Here is a 22,016-nt window from a genome sequence, read left to right on the forward strand (position 1 = left end):
ATCAACCTAGCAGTAGTGGCAATATCCTACCAAGTAGTCTGGCCATCCCGCACCATATAGGGCGAGTGGTACGTAAGGCTTCCCGGTGAGTCTGAGTACTAGTAAGTCCTTAGAGATGACCAAGCCAGAATGTCTTCATCAGGGTTTTACCATGCCACCACAGCACCTCCACCCCGGGCTCCTCCCATCATAGGTTCACACCTAGGGCCACCTCATATCACCATTTACCCACCATAGGTATCCATTCCAGGGGTGCCTAGGTAGCACCTCATGGCAAGACTTGCCCCAGGCTCGTCGTATACTCCAACTTGGTCAACACAACCTTTACCCTCCACACACCCAAGTCACACACGCAGCACTCTCTCCATAGTCCAGATAACTCCAGTTTCCACCACGCATCAATATGGTATATATAAGTGTAGTAGAAATAATAAGCAGTGAAATATAGCAGCAAGTGTGTGACTTAGCTTAACAGCAGGGTGAGCAGGGGTAAGGTTGCGTCAAGGTAAAGGCCATCAAGAAAGCATACTACCTTGCAAGTCCTATCATAGATTATAACAATAAAGTAAAGCAATAGCAGCTCTATATTAGCCATGTGTAATAGGTGCTATGAGATTGGGTGGGATGTGGCACCTTCAGTGTAGTCATCTCCATACTCCTCATGGTACTCTCGGTCCTTGTCCGTCTAGTTCTCCTCCGAGTCACAAATGATCGCATTATAGTCGCGTTAGCGACGTCTATAGAATAGCACAAAAAGCAATGAAAATTCAAAAGAGCCAAATGCACTCAAATATGGGTTCATTGCGTAGAGCTCAATTTTAGATGAATTTTGGTCCTGGTCTTGTATTTTTCTAAGTTTGTATGAATTAGTTATGAATTTCTGAAGTTTCAATCATTTCTAAAAATGGGAAAGGCTGAATTAATATCGTGCTGACACGTGTCACGCTCCTGTTGGTCCACGTGGCATGCTGACATCAGTATGATGTCAGCATGACATCATCGTCTCGGCTCTGGTACTGACAGGTGGGTCTAGAGCTGCTGATGTCAGCAGTTGACGTCATTGTGACATCATCATGACATCACCTCGGCTATGTTTGTCACTGATAGGTGGGACCCGCATGACGTCATCATGACATCACCCTCTAACAAGTGGGTCTAGCGGCTCTGTATCGCTGACTTGTGGGCCCGGTCAACGGTCAGCTCAGGCCAGGTCCAAACTGGGCTGGTTGGGCCTAGATACGGGCTGGGCTTTGGCCCGGCACGTGGCGCGCGCTGGTGCAGCCACATCGTCTTACTAGGCCACTAACGGGCCATGGTCCATAGTCGTAGGTGAGGCACAGTTCATGGTGAACCTGCCTGTGTTGGTCCATAGATCGCAGAGCCGGTCTATGAAGGACTTGGTCCACTTACTCCTTCCTAGGGTTCGGTTCACGTGCACCAAGCACATGGACGTGTGGCCAGCGAGGGGAAAATCCCCATCTTCTTCCCTGGTGTGCTCCCACCGGTGGTGAGCTCCCCGGCGAGCCTCACCCGTGGCGCTGGTGTTCAATTTAGGTGGGCAAAAGCATCGCCCTGCTATGGCAAACATGATGGTGAGGTTGAAGCGATGAGTAGGGTTCCCCATGGGGCTAGCCATGGTGGTAGAGGTCCGACTGTGGCGTGTCGACGGCGGTAGGGCAATGTGGTGGCTGGGAGCAAGCTTGGCGGGGCGCGTGAGCTTCCCGTGGCTCTAGTGAACAGGGCGGGCGAGACAAGGAGGCGCCAGGCACTCCCAGTGGTCCTGGCCACAGTGGAGTCGAAGCGGTTGTGGCAGCACTCTGGCCATGGCGCGGTGTGGTCAAACAGGGGTCCTCCAGTGGCCTTTGTCTACCTCGATCACGAGCGTGGCGTGTTCTGCAGCGAGAAGGAGCCTGCCAAGGTGGTGGCATCACCTCTACCGCGGTGATGCGGTTGCGGTGGCTTCGCCACGGCCATGTTCGTGGCTACGGTGTGCGCGCCCATGTGTGCTCGCGTGCGTGCTCATGTGCATGCTGCAACGCGTTCTCGTGCCAATTTAGCTCGACATTGCATGCGGTGTGTGGTGGTGCAGGGCGGGTGCGTGCGTGTAGGGCATCACATGTGTGGCTTATGTTGGCGTGCTCGAGCCAGGACGGCTCAACGTCGCCACAGTGTGCTTGGCGCATGTGCGTGCGTCGACATCCATGGGGCTAGGAGGAGGTCTTAGCAGTGAGAGGCTCATCGTGCGGTGCTTGGTGGCGTTAGGTGGTTGTGTGGTGGCGAGGTGCTGCCTAGTGGTAGAAGCCGTGTCATCGGAGTAGGCGCTGGGGCGGCACTCTGAGCTCTGGTGGTCGATGACTTCGAGCTCCCTACTCGCCTCCCTCCTCTAGGTCCTCCTCTCGGCCCTCTTCTCTCGGAGTGGTGCAGACAATTGGGCCACTAAATGGCGGTGGTGGGCTGAGGAACCCTAGGGCGCTCTAGGCGTCGTTTTATAGCCCCAAGCTCCAAAGCTCACCAATGGTGGACGGGATCGGATGGCGATCATGGCTCGGCATGATCAAGTGGGCAAGGGTGCTCCTGTTGTCGTTATCGCCTGCAAGTGGGCTCCGCCTGGCAGCGAGGGTGCGTAGAGGATGCATCGTGGCCAAGGAAACACGGGACGGGGCCACGGCGGTGATGGGCAGGGCGCGCACGAGGGGGGGGGTAGGGTCATGCCGCGGGCATGGCCTTGTCAGACTTGGTCGGTCTGGCTGGCGTCTTCGAGCACGTTCGATCGGTTGGTGGCATGATCGTGCGGCCGAGGCGGGTTGCGTGGAGCTCCCGCTCCCATCTCTGCCCTGTGCTCGGGGAAAGCAAGGGGGACCAAGGTGGGTGATGACACCTGGGTCCTGCTTGGCAGCGGCTACGGTCGGGTGAAGGGCGTGCTGGCATGGGCGTCCTGCTAGGCTGCCTTCATGGGCCAGCTTGGCGGGCCACAGCGCATGCGCAGGGTGAAAGGCGGGTGCGAGTTGGGCCAAACAGGCTGGGCTACGAGGCCTCCTTCCTTTTCCTTTTCTTTTTCTATTTGTTTCTCTTTTCTTTCTTTTGCTTCGATTCGAATTTAGTTAGAGTTTAAACTTGAGCTTTGAGTCATAAAGTGGGCCCACAAGGTGTTTCAATTGGTGGTCAAAATACATCCCATATATTAGGGATTATTGGCTATTTTTGTTATACAAAAATAGTTGAAGTTTTTATATAGGGGTGTTTTATTCTTCCAACAAATAATTCATTATTTAGGGTTTATCATAAATATTAAGTAAGTTAGTTAAACATCACATAAGGCAAGAGAATCCAAATCACAAGTGGGATTAAGGATGCATGCATGATTTATTTATTTAGGAATTTAATTACACATGTGGCATAAAACCAAACTATGCTCATGATTTTAACCTAGTTGGGTCACATCCAATCCAAAACTAGGGTTTGGCTTCTACATGTGTCACTCAACATCACATAGGGCTTAAACAAAAATTTTGTAGTTGTGATTTTTGGTATGTGGATTTTTGGGTTGTTACAAAGATGAGTTGGGAGGAGTTCTATCAGTTGGTCCTTGATCATTTCGGTCAGGATCAATATGAGTTGCTGATTTGACAGTTATTTCACATTCGTCAGTCCAGGGCTGTTCAAGAATATGCTGACCGATTCACTGGCTTGTTGATCAGCTCCTAGCTTATGGCAAAACTATAGATCCTTTGTTTTATGCATTACATTTCATGGATGGGTTGCATGATGACATACGTTCTGCTGTTCATATGCAACGACCTTCTACCATGGATGCTGCCTATGTTCTTGCCTTGTTGTAGGAGGAACTGGTGGATCCGAGCCGATGGAAATCACCATCCAAGGTTGTGCCCATGTTGTAGCAGGCGTCGGTTCCTGATCATGGTGGGCATGTCCCTGCTAGTGGCGCGGCCGGAGAGGAGCGACGTCCTTGGGGTGTCGAGGACAAACTGAATACTCTTCGCTCCTATCGATGCGCCCGTGGCCTCTTGCATTCATTGCGGAGAAAAATGGTCTCGCGACCATAAGTGCCCCGAAGCTCTTCAGTTACACGCACTGCAAGAATTCTAGGACATGTGCAATAGTGAAGAATCAGAGTGCTGTGAGGAGGCCACCACTGAGGATGATCGTACTCAGGTTTTTGCTGTTCAAGTATTGACCACAGTCGCTACACCAACACCAGTTTGGTCAATTCATTTTGAAGGCATCGTCTAGGGCATTCCTATTCAGATTTTGGTGGATTCAGGTAGCTCTTGCTCATTTGTTAGCACCACTCTAGCCAGTAAGTTGATAGGTGCTACATCTCTGGCCAATCTGCCAAAAGTTCGCATCGCTGATGTCAGTATAGTTGAGTGCCCACAATCCTTCAGTGCTCTATCTTGGGAAGTTGATCATTGCAAGTTCACTTCAGCTTTCTTGGCTCTTCCAATGCCCTCATACGACATGATAATTGGTATGGGCTGGCTGGCTACCCATAGTTCGATGCAAATTGACTAGCAGCACAAGTGGGTTTTGATTCCCTATGGTCAGTCTACAGTGTGTTTGCAGGGCAAGCTCAGAGAGTTGCTGGAGGGCTCAGTTATTCAGGTTACTACACTTTCTTCTGATGATCGTACTCAGTAGGATTATGTTCCTCCGGCTATCTCAGAATTGTTAAAGGAGTTTGAGTCAGTGTTTGCTCCTCCAACTGGTTATCCGCCTGCTCGGCCATTTGATCATGCTATACCTCTCATTTCGGGAGCATCTCCTATGCAAGTTCGTCCCTATCGTTATCCACCCTCGATCAAGGACGAAATAGAGAGGCAAGTCACTGAAATGCTCAATGCTGGTATTATTCAGCCTAGCAAGAGTCCCTTTTCATCATCTATTCTCCTGGTCAAAAAGAAGGACGGGACATTCCAGTTCTGTGTTGATTTCCGTCACCTCAATGCGATCACAACAAAGGCTAAGTATCCAGTTCTAGTAATTGAGGAGTTGCTGGATGAACTCACCCATGCATCCTGGTTCACCTATTTGGATCTCACTGCTGGTTATCATCAAATTTGGCTACAAGTGGGCGAAGAACCGAAGATGGCTTTTCAAACTCATTCGGGACAGTATGAATTTTGTGTGATGGCGTTTAGATAGACTAGGGCCCTGGCTACTTTTTAGAAAGCCATGAACACTACTTTGGTGCCATTGTTGCGTCGAGGAGTACTGGTCTTCGTCGATGACATCCTTATTTACAGTAAGTCTCTTGAGGAACATTCGGTACATCTCCGGCAAGTGTTGGAGCTATTGCACCATGACCAGTGGCAGGTTAAGCGGTCCAAGTGTGTGTTTGCTCAGTGTCAATTGAAGTATCTTGGGCATGTGATTTCTGCGCAAGGCATGGCCATGGAACCTGATAAGGTGCAGGCAGTTCTACACTAGCTAGTGCCCTCATCTGTAAAGGAACTCCGTAGCTTCTTGGGGCTGGCAGGATATTACCGGTGCTTTGTTAAGCATTTTGGTGTGATCACTCGTCCGCTGACAGAGTTGCTCAAGAAAGGGGCTCTGTTTGTCTGGTCCACTGTACATGATGCTATTTTTCATGCTCTCAAACAGGCCTTGACTTCTGCTCCGGTGCTGGCCTTGCTGGATTTTTCCAAGCCGTTCTCTATGGAGACCGATGCGAGTGGGACGGGAATTGGCGCTGTGCTTACTTAGGATGGCCACCCACTAGCTTTTCTTAGCAAGTCTCTTTGCCTCCATTCCCAAGGTCTCTTGACATATGAAAAGGAATATCTTGCCATTTTGCTGGCGTTGGATCATTGGCGAAGTTACCTGCAGCATGCTGAGTTCTGTATTATCACTGATCAAAAAAGTCTAGTTCATCTATCTGAGCAATGTTTGCATACCCCTTGGCAACATAAGGTGTTCACCAAGCTCATTGGACTGCAATACCAGATTGTGTATAGGAAAGGGGATGGCAACAAGGCTACTGATGCTCTGTCCCGTATGCCAGCTGTGCACTATTCAGCAATTTCTGTGGCTCAGCCTCAATGGTTACAAGATGTGGCTGCTTCTTATGAGTCTGATTCTCATGCCCAACAAATCATTACCAAGTTGGTTGTTGATCCCTCAGCGGTGCCCCATTTTACCTATCGGGATGGTCTGTTGTGTTATGATCAGTGAGTCTAGATTGGTCATCAGCCTGATCTATAGCATCGCATCATCGCTGCTATGCATGACAGTGCCATTGGTGGTCATTCCGGCATTCCTATTACTTATAGGTGCATTAAGTAGCTGTTCGCCTGGATGGGTCTCAAGTTAGCTATGCAGGAGTTTGTCTGTTCTTGTTTGACATGCTAGCAAGCCAAGCCGGATCGCTCCCATTTGCCAGGGCTTCTACAGCCATTACCTATTCCTAATCGCGCCTGGCAGGTCATTTCTATGGATTTTATTGAAGGTCTTCTAGTATCAGGGGGCCTCAATTGTATCTTGGTGGTAGTGGATACCTTCTTGAAGTACGCCCATTTCATTGGTTTGAAGCATCCCTTCACAGCGGCAACTGTGGCTAAGCTTTTTCTGTCTCAAGTTTATAAGCTGCATGGGCTGCCCAATGCAATTGTGTCTGACCGTGACGGCATTTTTACCAGTCACTTTTGGAAAGAGCTTTTCAAGTTGGTAGGTGTGGATCTTTGTATGAGCTCGGCGTATCATCTACAGTCGGACGGCCAAACGGAGTGAGTCAACCAGTGCTTAGAAGCCTTCCTCCGGTGTTATGTTCATGCTTGTCCCCGGCAATGGAGCTCTTGGCTTGATGTGACGGAATTCTTGTATAACACTTCTCTACATTCTGCTTTGGGGCGTTCACCATTTGAAGTGCTCTATGGATTTGCTCCCCAGTAGGTTGGCCTGCATGCTGCCCATGACTCGCCAATTTCAGATCTATCTGAGTGGCTCCATGATCATGAACTCATGACGGATCTGATCAAGCAGCGCCTCCACCATGCTAAGCAAAGGATGAAAAGACAAGCGGATGAGAACTGTTCAGAGTGCGAGTTTCAGCCGAAGGATTGGGTGTTCTTGAAACTATAGCCTTATGTGCAGTCTTCTTTGGCTGATCATTCTAACCAGAAGCTGGTGTTCAAGTATTATGGGCCCTTTTGCATCATTGATCGCATCGGGTCAGTGGCTTACAAGTTGGAGCTTCCGGACTCCTCTTCCATTCACCCCGTTTTTCATGTTTCACAGCTAAAGAAGGCCATGGGTGCTCACCATATTGTCGAGAAGTTGTTGCCACCATCATCTGTTTGCTGGAGTATTCTAGAGAAGATCCTTCAGCACCGAACAATCATTAAGGGCTCAGCACCTGTGCACCAAAGTTTGGTCAAGTGGTGTCAATTGCCTTCTTCTTTGTCTACCTAGGAAGATTTGGACTATCTTCGTCAGCAATTTCCTCATGCTGCTGTTTGGGGGCATCCAGGCACGCAAGAGGGAGGGGATGTCAGGATTCCTACTCCTGGGCCGGCACCGGTTAAGCAGCAGGGCTCGTCGTCTTCAGCTGGGGAAGGAGGAAGCATGAAGAGGCCCAAGATAAAGAGTACCAAGGTGTTTGGGCCAGAGTGGGTCGCCAAGTGAGCCCAGTTAGGAGTATGTGTGAGTTTGCTATATGAGTGCTGGTCTCTGCCCGTGGAGAGGCATGACTATTGTAACAAACAACCCTAAACTCGAAACCTAAGATTCATCTGTCTTCCTACCTCTGTTGTTCTTCTCACCTCTGCTCTGTTCCTCTCATTCCGTCCCCTTTGCTGCTAACAGTCATCTCTCTGAAACCAAGCTGCGGCCGGCTGGCCACCGCTGTGCATCTCAGATCTGCCCCCTCGCTCTCCTCCGGTGTCCTCGTGAGCGACGAGAGTGGGAAGGGCCAGCCTCCTATCCCTATTGAGTGCTTTAAAATTTGGCCGGATGGCTGCTCGTGCTCCTCGTTGGATGCCATGGTTGCAACTTGCAAGGTGTCTCAATAAAATAAACTTTGCCCATTTGTAAAACGGATTAGCCACAACTCACCCCCGATCACCTCCTATTCGGCCATCATCATTGCAGCTCCCATTTGGCCATCGTCGTTATAGCTCCATGCGTCTATGATGGTGGATTTCGGTGTCTGTTGCGGCACCGACAATTTCTATCTCAACTTCGGGCGTCGTCTCCAATGTCTTATAATTTGGAATCTGAGGTGAGTTATAAAAAAATAGGGAACCATAAATATTTTTAGATGGTCACTCAAAGAAGAGCATGCATCAGTAGAGTCACACATTAGAGAAGATGTCGACAAACCCATCTCTTCCCCGCACTCTCCCTCTCCCTATTTTCTAAGCTCTATAGAGGCCACTGTTTGCCTAAACGGCTGTTTAGCCTACTTAAACACCATGTAAACGCTACACAGTGGTGCTCCATTTCTGTTTAATCATCCGTTTACCCCGTTTAATTGTCCGTTTAGCCCGTTTAATGGACTGTTTAGCCCAAATAATGGCTAAACGGTAGGTGACCGACTGTTTACCGTTTAGCGTTTAGGAAAACATTGTCTAGGGCTTCGTCTTGATTTTTGGATGAGTACTCCTTCTTGCTATACCTGAGAGTGAGTCAAGAGCCTCCATTTATAGACTTAGGATGGCGGGGGTACTTGTAGGCTAAAATGAGTTGGTTTGGGCTGACAATGGGGTCGACCGACCCTCCAATGCACCAATTTAGGCCCCGTTTGCTTCGCTGAAAAAACAAGCTGAAACACTGTTCCAACTGATTTGTTGTGAGAGAGAAAACACTATTCCAGCTAAAAAGACAAGCCAAAAAGTACGGATTATAAGACAAGCGAACAGGGCCTTAGTGTATAACTGGTTGAGATTTGTTCTTGGAGTAGATAGGAGGGTACTCGAGTAGGTTGAGGCGGTTTGGCCTTACTAGACCGCCACTCAACCCCCTAGAGGTTGGCTAATGCCATCTTTTGTCAATGAGTAGCTCCACACTCCGTGGCAATTTCATGGTGGAGTTTGGTGCAGTTATGTATTTGGCCTCCATTAGGTGGACCCATATATCCATGTGACACATCTTGTGAATCCTTTGATCAAACCAATGTGCAATCCACGTACAGAAGTGTTTGGCAGCGTGTTTCCCTACATGTGTGTGAATGGGAGCTGGCTGACCATGGGTCGGTCACCAGACTCATGTCAAGCCCATTTTTGCACACTTGTTCCTTTATTCACATAGTAATCAAAACTTGTGGAACTAGAAGCATATCCCGTGCATTACCGTAGGAATTGTGGATTAGTAAATTACGTGACATGTTGACGTGGACAACAAATGCTTATGTGTCTTGCTGTGCTAGTGGGTTTTAATTGCATGTGACATCATGTCGGGCCGGGTGGTGCCTACACTCCATGCCGCACCAGGCGCCGCCTCTACTCCACGCCACACCGGGCACCGCCTCGCCTCCAGGCCAGGCGAGGCCTTGACTTCGGGACGGGCACGGCGTCGCCTCTAGGCCAGACTATGCCTCCACCTTGTGGGTCAAGGTGAGTTCACTCAATACTCCTTCCCGCTTGATTTTTGTTGCGCATTTTCTGATGGTCTGAGTGCATAGGGTTTGGGCGTTTGGCTGTGTACCTATTTTAGTTTAAAAATGCATTTTCTGATGGAACATGTGAACAAGTTTTATTCAGTATCATTGATCGATGTGTTGTTTGTGTCATAGGATGGACAACAGTGATACTCTTGCTGTTCGGTTCCACTTTGGTGGGTCTTTTCAGAGCATTGTTGGGCTCGTCTTGTATGTTGGTGGAGACATTGGTATGAGTTACATAGAATTAGACAAGATTTCACTACCTGAGATCAAAGGGCACCTAGAGGATCACACCAAAACTAATAATGTTGTTCGGATGCATTGGCTGAAACCGGGCAAAGAGCTGTCAAATGGGCTAGTGCTACTAGTTGATGATGTGTCATGTCAGCTGATGGCAGATGGCACCAGCTATGGTGAAATTGCAGATATTTATGCTGAGGAATTAGGAGTTCTAGAAATGCTAGTTCAGTGATCTGGTGATGAAGAATGGTTGAATATTTCTCCTGAGAAGCTAGTTCATGAACATAGCATAGCAAAAGAAGAAGAAGATGGTAGTGATCAGGAACAAGAACAAGCAGGAGATGAGTTCATAGTAGAAGAAGAAGAAGATGATGACTCCTCAGATGAAGAGTACAAGCAGCCTATAGATTAGGACAGTTCTACAGATGATGAAGAAGTAGTAAAATTGAGGAAGTTTGCTAAGGAAATTAGGAGGAACATCAAGGCTAAGAAAGTTGGTCTGCATTTTAGTCAGCTTGGAGAAATCATAGAGAAAGCTTAGGTGGTGGTTGAAGAAGAAGAACCAATAAACTTGGAAGACCCAAGCAGTCCATATTGTGAATCAAGTGATGAGTACTCATATGAGGAAAATAGTGAAGGAGAAACAGATAGGTGGAAGAGTCAGGAGAACAGGTATGATAGCAAAGCACTAGTGCCTGTATTTGCTCTTGGGATGGCTTTTAGGTGCAGTAGACAGTTCAAGAAAGCATTGATAAAGTATGGGTTGAAGACACATAGGCATCTGAATTTCATTAAGGGTGAGAAATTAAAGGTAAGGGCTATCTATAGTTGGGAAGGTTGTAACTAGCTTATATATGGATCAAAGACTAGCAGGTCAGAATGGTTCAAGATTGTCACATTTCATGATGAGCACACCTACCCACCCAGGAGGGACAACAAATTGGTGACTTCCACAAGGATTGCCAAACACTACTACAACTAGATAAATGATAACCCAACTTGGAAGGTGGGTCTTCTCAAGCAAGCTATGCTCAAAGACTTTCTAGCTGATGTGTCCATATCCAAGTGCAAGAGGGCCAAGTCTTTAGTGCTCAATGCTGCATTGGATGGTATGAAGGGCGAGTACACAAGGGTGTATGACTACCAAGCTAAGTTACTAAGGAGCAACCCAGGTTCAACAATAGTTGTATGCCTTAATGCAGAATTTGAAGACAGGAAAGTATTTGAGAGATTTTATTATTGTTTTGATGCTTGTAAGAACCGTGACTTGGGGCTCTTGGTGGGTTTCAACTCTAGCCTACCCCAACTTGCTTGGGACTGAAAGGCTATGTTATTATTGTTGTTGTTGTTGTTGTTGTTGTTTGATGCTTGTAAGAAGGGCTTCCTAGCTGGTTGCGGGAGAGTCATTGGCTTGGATGGATGCTGGTTCAAGGGTGCTAACAATGGTCAGTTGTTGTGTGCTGTTGGTAGAGATGCCAATAATCAAATGTACCCTATTGCATGGGCTACAGTTGCCATAGAAACTTATGAGAGCTGGTACTAGTTCCTTGGTTTGCTACAGAAGGATCTAAACATTAGTAATGGAGGTGAAGCTTGGGTTATCATTTCTGACCAGCAAAAGGTACTGTTACTGCATCAACTTCTAATAATTTGGCATATGTACTAATAATTTGGCACATCTACAGGGACTGTTAAAGGTAGTGCATGAGCTCATTCCTAATGCTGAGCACAGAATGTGTGCAAGGCATATATATGCAAACTGGAGGAAAAAAATATACTGACAAGAAGTTGCAGAAGAAGTGGTGGAGGTGTGCCAAGTCCCCTTGTAGAGTGCTCTTCAACTTCAACAGGGTTGTGCTTGCACAAGACACCCTAGAGGGAGCAAAGGATACGATGAATACTTGACCTGAACATTGGAGTAGGGCTTTCTTTCGGCTTGGTTCCAACTGTGATTCAGTGGACAACAACATGTGTGAGAGCTTCAACAATTCCATTATGGATGCAAGATTTTATCCAATGATATCCATGAATGAGGCAATCAGGAAGAAGGTAATGGTATGAATTTAGGAGGCCAAAACCAGAACCACCAGCATTTGTCAAGATGCCAGGGAGGCCAAAGACACAGAGAAGAAGAGAGGCAGGTGAAGAACCTAAAGGAACCAAGCTAAGCAGGGTTGGCATCAAGATGAGGTGTAGACTTTGCCACAAGTCTAACCACAATTCTAGGAGATGTCCAAAGAACCCTGAAGCTGGAAAAAATGCACACATCAAGAGGCAGAAGAAAAGAAAGCAAAGCACTACATCTGCAACTACTACTGCTAAGAGGAAGAAGAATACTCCTCAGATGGTAAGTGCTCATTTTATTACTGAGTGTTACAAATGCTACTGCTGTTGCTACTACATCCGTTACTGCTACCGCTGCCTCTACCTTTCTGTTAACTGAGTTTTACAACAGCCTGCAGAGAATGCTTCAACAAGTCAAGCTGGACCAAGTCAAGCAACATCAAGCCAGGCTCGAACAGGGGGTACAAGGGGAGGAAGCCAGGCTCCAACCTGGGGAAGAAGGGGAGGAACCCAGGCTGCATCAAGGGAAAGAAGGGGAGGAACCCAGGCTGGTACAAGCCAAGCGGGAGGGAGGCGGAAACACCTACTGTTTGGGGACAACTACTAAAACGTTTCACTCATGTTAGGTTGTGAATATGTAGGCCAAGCTTTTATGCATACAAATGTCAAGCTTTTGGGCATAGAAATGCCAACTTTTGGTGGCAAGAAAGGAATGACCATAGTGGTTAGAAATGCAAGCTTTTGTGTACAGCTGCTCAGACATGCCTTCTTTTGTGTATAGTGTTGAGTTGTGATCCAAATTCAGTTATGTACAAGATAAAGGCTAACTTCTACCAGAGCGAAGCGAGGCCCGTCGCCGGGAGACTTGGGCCAAAACGAAGCGGAGGCTAAAGTTAGTCCATCATGTTTCCCTACCGCGCCTCGAGGGTGTGCGGGGGGGCAGAGCCCCCCCCCTACGTTATGGATCGTCGCCTATTAGGGTTTTCCATCTATATATACTTCCTATAAGCCGTCATCTTGGGATAAGAAAAGTTGTAAATCCCTGACATTTGTAACCTCACCCGATATAGTGAAGATTTGCTGGCTGGTGCCTATGGTTTTTTCCCTTCTTCCTTGAAAGGGTTTTCCACATTAAAATCTCATGTCCCCTATGTTTGATCTATTGTTCTTCGTCGTTTATATTGCCTATCGTTTCTAACAAGTGGTACTAGAGCTTGGTTTCACATTAGGGTTTCATGATGGCATCGATGAAGTTTGATCTACTGCTGCTGGATTACAAGACGAGATTTGCGCTATGGCAAGTCAAGATGCGGGCGAGATGAGGCATTGGATGGTTTTGAAGGCAAAGGGCAGAAGTCATGGACCACTGAAGAGAAGCGGAAGGATTGTAAGGCTCTATCTCTGATTCAACTTCATCTACATAATGATATTTTGCAAGAAGTGCTGTAGTAGAAAATTGCCGCAGAACTTTGGCTCAAGCTAGAATCGATCTGCATGTCCAAGGATCTAACCAGTAAGATGCACGTGAAGATGAAGTTGTTCACGCACAAGCTACAAGAAGGTGGTTCGGTGATGAACCACTTATCGATCTTTAAGGAGATCATTGCCGACCTAGTGTCGATGGAGGTAAAATATGATGATGAAGATTTAGCTCTTCTACTGTTATGCTCACTGCCTAGTTCGTTTGCAAATTTCCGAGATACCATACTATTAAGCCATGATGAACTAACTCTTATGAAAGTATATGACACCCTCCAGTCAAGGGAGAAGATGAAAGGTATGGTTTAGTCTGATGTGTCGTCCTCCAAGGGCAAAGTGTTGTAGGTTAGAGGCAGGCCCGAGCAGAAAACCTACAACAACAACAATAATCAAGACAAGAACAAGAACGGTAAAGGTTGTTCGAAGTCCAGAGGCAGGGATAAGTTCTGCAGGTATTGTAAGAAAGATACTCATGTCATTGATGATTGTTGGAAGCTGCAGAATAAGGAGAAAAGAAATGGTACGTATAAACTGAAAAACAAATCCGATGGTGATGGTAAGGCCTCTGTTGTCTCCGCTGCTGCTGATGGTTCTAATTCAGGAGATGTTCTTGTTGTTTTTGCTGGTTGTGTTGCTGGTCGTGATGAATGGATGCTTGATTCTGCATGCTTGTTTCATATATGCTCTAACAGAGATTGGTTCAGTTCTTACGATTCTATGCAGAGTGGAGATGTTGTGCATATGGGAGATAACAACCCATGTGAGATCGTGGGCATTGGCTCCGTTCAGATCAAAATGCATGATGGCATGATACGCACACTGAAAGATGTGAGACACATACCAAGGATGGCCAGAAATCTCATCTCCCTTAGCACACTTGATGCCGAGGGGTATAGACACTCCGGTTTAGGTGGAGTGTGTAAGGTATCAAAAGGTTCTCTCATTCATATGATAGGTGATATTAATTCTGCAAAGTTATATGTTCTTAGAGGAAATACTTTACATGGTTCCGTCACTACTGCTGCTATTTCTAATGATGAACCAAGTAAAACTAATCTCTGGCATATGCGTCTTGGGCATATGAGTGAACTTGGTATGACAAAATTGATCAAGAGAGACCTGCGGGATGGCTGCACTGTGGGTAAGATGAAGTTCTGTGAGCATTGTGTTTTTGGTAAGCACAAGAGGGTAAAATTCAATGCATCTGTTCATACCACCAAAGGTACACTTGATTATGTACATGATGATTTGTGGGGGCCGTCTCATAAGCCCTTTTATGGTTGTGCTCGTTACATGCTTACTATTATTGATGATTACTCTAAAAAAGTGTGGCCTTATTTTCTGAAAAATAAAGATGATACTTTTGCTACTTTTAAGGAGTGGAAGGTTATGATAGAAAGGCAAACTGAAAAAGAAGGTAAAATTGCTTCGTACTGATAATGGCGATGAATTCTGTTCGGATGCTTTTAATGATTACTGCAGGGAAGAAGGCATTGTCAGGCACCACATCATCTCGTACACTCCTCAGCAGAATGGTGTGGCTGAGCGCATGAACCGAACCGTCATCTCAAGGGCTCGCTGCATGCTATCCAATGCTTGTATGAACAGGTGTTTTTGGGCTGAGGCTGCTAACACCGCCTGTTACTTGATCAACTGGTCACCTTCTATCCCACTTAATAAGAAAACTCCCATTGAGGTATGGTCTGATATGCCTACTAATTATTCACAGTTGAGAGTTTTCGGTTGCACTGCTTATGCCCATGTTGATAATGAAAAGCTAGAACCTAGAGCCATTAAGTGTCTGTTTCTTGGTTATGGTTCTGGAGTTAAAGGATATAAGTTATGGAATCCTAAAACTAAAAAGACTTTCATGAGCAGGAGCGTTGTTTTCAATGAATCTGTTATGTTTAATGATAGCTTGTCTATAGATGTTTCTCCAGTTGATTCTGATGAGGAGCAGCAACATGTTAGCGTGCAGGTGGAGCACGTAGATGATTAGGAAACTAAAATTGTTGATAACAATGTTCATGATATTGTTCAGCACTCACCTCCTATTTTGTAGCCTCAAAATCAGTCTATTGCAGATCATAGAACAAAGAGGAATTGTGGACCTCATCCATGTTTAATTAAGGAATGTGATATTGTTCATTATGCCTTTAGTTGTGCTGAATAGATGGAGAACATTCATGAGCCGGCTACGTACACTGAAGCTATTATTTCTGGTGACCGCGAGAAGTGGATTTCCACTATGCAAGAGGAGATGCAGTCACTCGAAAAAAATGGCACATGGGATTTTGTGTGCTTGCCTAACCAAAAGAAGGTCGTTCGTTGCAAATGGGTCTTCAAGAGAATAGAGGGTTTGTCTCCTAGTGAGCCTCCAAGATTTAAGGCAAGGTTAGTAGCAAAAGGCTTCAGTCAGATTCTTGGTGTTGATTATAATGATGTGTTCTCTCCAGTTGTAAAGCATAGTTCAATTCGTACATTTTTTGGTATTGTTGCTATGCGAGATCTTGAGCTTGAGCAGTTAGATGTAAAGATTGCGTTTCTATATGGAGAGCTCAAGGAGAAGATATACATGGACCAGCCAGAAGGGTTCATAGTACCTGGTAAGGAGGATCATGCTTGCAAATTAAAGAGGTCCTTATATGGTTTGAAACAGTCTCCTCGTCAATGGTATAAAAGGTTTGATTCTTTTATGATGTCACATGGTTTTAAGAGGTCTGAATTTGATAGCTATGTGTACATTAAATTTGTTGATGAATCACCTATATACTTGCTGTTATATGTTGATGATATGTTGATTGCTGCCAAGAGCAAGAAAGAAATCACTACGTTGAAGAAACTGTTGAGTAGTGAGTTTGAGATGAAGGATCTTGGTGCTGCTAAGAAAATTCTAGGTATGGAGATTACAAGAGACAGAAAATCTGGTTTGTTATTTCTTAGTCAGCAAAGTTACATTAAGAAAGTTCTTCATCATTTCAACATGCATGATGCAAAGTCTGTTAGTACTCCTATTGCTCCTCATTTTAAATTATCAGCTTTACAATGTGCTAGTATGGATGAGGATTTTGAGTACATGTCAAGAGTTCTATATTATAGTGTTGTTGGTTCTTTGATGTATGCCATGGTTTGCTCTCGTCCTAATTTATCATATGCTATGAGTTTGGTTAGTAGATATATGGCTAATCCTGGTAAAGAACATTGAAAGGTTGTTCAGTGGATTTTCAAGTACCTTCATGGCACAACAAATGCTTGTTTGAAGTTTGGCAAGACTGATAAGGGACTCACTGGCTACGTGGATTCAGATTTTGCCGATTTGGATAAGAGGAGATCTCTCATAGGTTATGTTCACTATTGGTGGTTGTGCTGTGAGTTGGAGGGCAACATTGCAGCCCGTTGTTGCCCTGTCTACCACTAAAGCAGAATACATGGCTGTTGCTGAAGCATGTAAAGAATCGGTTTGGTTGAAAGGTTTGTTTGCTGAGCTTTGTGGAGATGATTCTTGCATTAATTTGTTTTGTGACAGTCAAAGTGCTATATGTCTCACTAAAGATCATATGTTCCATGAGAGAACGAAGCACATTGATGTTAAATACCATTATGTTCACAATGTTGTCGCGCAAGGTAAGCTGGAGGTATGCAAGATAAGCACACATGATAATCCTGCTGATATGTTGACAAAGCCAGTTTCTGTTGCTAAGTTTGAGCTTTGCTCAAGCTTAGTTGGTATAACTGTTTAGCCCAAGAGGCTATTTGGCACCGAAAGTATTTCTTTGTTGTTTCAGGGTAAATGTTCGTTTTATGCTACAAGAAAGAATTTGTCTCAAGGTAGAGTTTATTGAGTTGTGATCCAAATTCAGTTATGTACAATATAAAAGCTAACTTCTGCCGGAGCGAAGCGAGGCCCGTCGCCAGGAGGCATGGGACGGGATTTTTCTGGTTGACGGCTCTGACATCAAGGCCCCAGCGCCACGATGGCTAAGTCTGCCAGCTTGGTGTGCCACGTTGGCAAAACCGCCCCCCAAAACCAGCCCATGGGGTAAGTTAAATGGTTTAGGAAAGTTTAATGTGCTGTTGAGACGGTTTTAAAGGTCAGGGGTTGATCAACCAGAGTGCCAAACCTTGGGAGGTTATGTAGACTTTTTCCCTCTACAAATCTCCTATGTGAACTAGACTCATGACCTGTTTATACGAGTTAGAGCAACTCACATCCAGCGATGATATGCAGTCCTATTTCTATAAATATTGGGTTCCATTACAACGCACGAGCATATTTACTAGTTTAATATTAAAGAGGCAAAAAAAATTTCCAACGATTTTTTCGTCCACCTCTCCATACCTAGCCGAGCAGCTCTCCGTGTCTCGTATGTGACCTAAATTCATAGCCCATACTTATACGAGTTAGGACAACCCACGTCTAGTGATGATAAATACGGAGTCGAATTCAAATTCCTATTCATCATGCCCTACAGGACTGTTTGGTTCACTCCCTGCCAGATACGGGCATGTTTTTTTGAATGTAACTATGTATGGCCCTGTTTGGTTCTAAGCTCCTAAAAGTTTTAGGAGCTAAAAGTTTTAGGAGCTTTTAAGAGGCTACCAAAACCTCCTAAAAGAGTGTTTGATTTCACTTCCTAAAACTGACTAAAAGCAATAAATGCACTAGCAAAAAGACCATGCAGCCCTCCTCCATACCCCTGCTCCTTCTCTGCTCCCGTCGTGGCCCTCGCTCTCCTCCTCCTCAACGTCTCCGCGGAGGTGGCCATCTCGACGGACGGGAGCGTGAGCAGCTCCACCACGCGCCGCCGCCTCGTCTTGGTCGCATAGGATCACCTTATCTTTGTGAAGGTAAGTTTACCCCTCTCACACAATCTATAGAACACATGGTGGGCGTCATCTATACGGCGTCCATGGCCGGCGGTGGTGCTGCGCCCCAAGGCGGACGCGGTGTTGCCGGACACGCGGGTTGCCAGATTCATGGCCGGACGCTGTGCCCCGAGGCAGACGCACCGGACGTGGTGCTAGAGCTATGCCCCGAGGTGGACGCGCCGAACGTGGTGGAGCTGCGAGGGCGCCGGACGTGGTGCAGAGGCCGGGGCTACGCGGAGCTGCGGACGGACGGGCTGGCTCGCTCACGGACGGACGGACGGCTCGGAGCTCGATCGCGCAGGACGGCACAAACAGCGGAGCTCGCGAGGGGGCCGGCGGCGCTCGCGTGGCAGCTGGTGGTGGCGCATGCAGAGGACGGCGGCACGGAGCTCGCGCATGGACGGACAAGCTAGCACGCTCACGGACGGACGAACGGCGCGGAGCTCGGTCGCGCGGGGCTACACGGACGGCGGGTGGGAGGGAGGGTGGGAGAGAGAGGCGGCAGGGCAATAAAGGAGGGGTAGTGGGGGTCCAGGATGGACTTTAGGAGCTTTTAGGAGGGGGTGGAGCTCCTAAAGTTTTTGGCCCCTCCTAAAGTTTTTAGGAGCTTTTAGGAGGATATGTTTGATTCTTTAGGCAAATTCTATCAAGATTTTAGCTCCTAAAACTTTTAGAAGGGGTAACAAACAAGGCCATAATCATGTCTTAATTTCCATACCATGTGAATATATTAATTACAAGTTACCTGTCATAACCATAAATATGTGTGTGTCGCACACGCGGATTACTAATCTAGATGTGACGCGTACGTAGTCATTGTTTTGAGCCTCATTGGTTCTCTTTCTACCGTGGCACCAGCTTTTTAGATATCAAAGCATTAAGACATTTCCATTACCTTTGTACGCCCATAAAAATATAATGTTAAGCACTGTGTACGAGTTTGAATTACCCGTCTACATTCAGGCGATAGTTGCAGATGTACAGTGCTTCGATCACGTACGACTGGTCTGTGAACATTGCCCACTTTCTAATCAAAATGTGTGAGGCACGTCTGGCACAGAGTTGTGCTGTTGAATTTGGTTCCGTGTGCTCAATGCTTTGCTAAAAATAGCAAATGACCTGCGTGCGTATAAATTAAAAGTCATTCCCTGTCCATATGTACCCAGTACCCACCCCTGATACTCCTACCTGGTGCAGTTGTTGCACAACAATGGCATCCCTATCCTTTACGTGCCTATTGCTGCCATTTCTCTTCACCATCCTCCGTTTTCCTGCTCCTGTGCTGTCCTACGTGAGCCCTGACGCGAGGCTTCGCCACGTGCAAAAAGAACCTTCTAGATACCGAGTCCACATAGTGCTCGTCGAGCCGCCTCCCGAAACAGACACCCCACGCCATCACTGGGAATCCTTCTTGCCAATCACCTTGACGGACTCCGGCGAGCAACGCCTCGTGCACTCGTACACGGAGGTGTTCAGCGGGTTCGCCGCGAGGCTGACCGACTCCGAGCTGGACGCGGTGACCAAGAAGCCAGGGTTCGTGCGCGCGTTCCCGGACCGCACGCTGCAGCTCGCGACGACACACACGCCGGCGTTCCTGGGGCTGACGCGAGGCGCTGCTGGGTTCTGGAACAGCTCAGGGTACGGGAAGGGAGTCATCGTCGGGCTGCTCGACAGCGGCATCCACGCCGCGCACCCTTCCTTCGACGACCACGGCGTCCCACCGCCCCCGGCTCGGTGGAAGGGCGCGTGCGCGCCGGGCTCCGCAGCCCGGTGCAACAAGAAGCTCATCGGCGCCAGGTCGTTCGTGGGGGGCGGAGACGACGGCGTCAGCGACGATGCCGGCCACGGGACGCACACGTCGTCCACGGCGGCGGGGAACTTCGTCGATGGCGCGTCGCGAGACGGCCTCTCCGCCGGCACGGCAGCGGGGATCGCTCCCGGCGCGCACGTCGCGATGTACAAGGTGTGCGTCCTGGAGGGGTGCGACAGCTCGGCCATACTCGCTGGACTGGACGCGGCGATCAAGGACGGGGTGGACGTGCTCTCCATCTCCCTCGGCGGCAGCGTGAGCTTCCCGTTCGACCAGGACCCCATCGCCGTCGGCGCGTTCAGCGCAGTGTCCAAGGGCGTCGTCGTGGTGTGCGCCGCCGGCAACAGCGGCCCCGCGCCATCGTCCGTCGTCAACGACGCGCCGTGGATCCTCACGGTCGCCGCCGGCTCGGTGGACCGGGCCCTCGAGGCGGACGTGGAGCTTGTCAACGGCCCCCACGTCGCTGGAGAGGCGCTGACTCAGGTGAAGAACTCAAGCAGCCCCAACAAGAAATATCCTCTCCTCTTCTCCGAGGAGCGGCGCCACTGCCAGTTCGGTGATGACAGCAGCATCGTCGCCGGCAAGATCCTGGTTTGCGAGGCCACCGACTTGCCGACCGAGATGTCTAACATCCGTGACCTACTGAGCGCTGGCGCGGCCGGCGTGGTGCTGACTAACTCCAACACCAGTGGCTACACCATAGTCGTCCGGGACTACGGCCCCGGCGTCGTGCAAGTGAGCACCGCCGCTGGAGTCAACATCACTCACTACGCGACGTCCACAAGGAGAAGGAGTTCCTCGGCCGCCGCCGCCTTCTTCACGTTCAACAGCACCGTGCTCGGTGCCCGTCCGTCCCCAACCGTGGCCTCGTTCTCCGGCAGGGGTCCGAGCGCGGTCACCCCCGGCGTGCTCAAGCCTGACATCCTGGCTCCGGGACTCAACATCCTCGCAGCATGGCCACCAGCACTGGGCGAGACGGAGACCAGCTCCAGCAGCTCCGGCGGCTCCGGGAGGTTCAACATCATATCCGGCACGTCGATGGCGACGCCACACATCAGCGGCGTGGTGGCGCTCGTCAGGAGCGCCCACCCGGACTGGTCACCAGCGGCCATCAAGTCATCCATCCTCACCACGTCCGACGCGGTCGACACGAACGGCGGGCCCATCTTGGACGAGCAGCATGGCAAGGCCGGCGCACACGCGACAGGAGCCGGACATGTGAACCCCACGAGAGCCGCCGACCCCGGGCTGGTCTACGACCTCAGCGTGCCAGAGTATGCCGCCTACCTCTGCGCGCTGCTCGGCGACCGCGCCCAAGCAACCATCGTGCGGAACGCGAGCCTGAGCTGCTCCAAGCTGCCCAAGACGGCCGAGGCGCAGCTGAACTACCCCACCATCACCGTGCCTCTGCAGCCGACGCCGTTCACGGTGAACCGGACGGTGACCAACGTGGGGCCGGCGGCATCCACGTACACGGCGAAGGTGGACGTGCCGGGGTCGTTGAAAGTGCAGGTCTCACCGGCGACCTTGGTGTTCTCCAAGGCGGGAGAGAAGAAGACGTTCAGCGTATCGGTGAGCGGCCAAGCAACCGGGGGGCAGGATGTTGTGCAGGGGAGTTTGAGCTGGGTGTCTGGGAAGCTTGTGGTGCGTAGCCCGGTCCTCGCCGTCGCTGGCCTCAACAGATTCTAGCTTTGCTCTCGTGAACAGTGTTTGTACAGAGAGCACTATGTATGTAATAATAACTACGTGTGCATGTCATGTGGAACGATTTCGACAGTAATAACTTACGCGTCTATAGTATCCCATATTCCCATGCACTGTTCTGCACTTCTGCGTCACTTCTTTACTGTGCTCTCCTAAAATCACGGGAACCGTAGAATTACAACAATGTTCGCACCAAAATTAACCAATCCCATAGTGTTCTAGGAAAACCGACCT

At 48.5% G+C, this 22,016-nt stretch overlaps 1 protein-coding gene across 1 annotated transcript; it reads left to right on the forward strand.

The window, feature by feature from the left end:
- Nucleotides 1-19,448: 19,448 nt before the first annotated feature.
- Nucleotides 19,449-21,767, forward strand: LOC136461560 (subtilisin-like protease). The gene has a single exon (XM_066460840.1). The coding sequence runs from the start codon at nucleotides 19,479-19,481 to the stop codon at nucleotides 21,765-21,767; it is 2,289 nt and encodes a 762-aa protein (XP_066316937.1). The 5' UTR covers nucleotides 19,449-19,478.
- The last annotated feature ends 249 nt before the right edge of the window (nucleotides 21,768-22,016 follow it).

Source organism: Miscanthus floridulus, chromosome 1 (genome assembly GCF_019320115.1).
Source record: "Miscanthus floridulus cultivar M001 chromosome 1, ASM1932011v1, whole genome shotgun sequence".
In the NCBI taxonomy this organism is placed as follows: Eukaryota; Viridiplantae; Streptophyta; class Magnoliopsida; order Poales; family Poaceae; genus Miscanthus; species Miscanthus floridulus.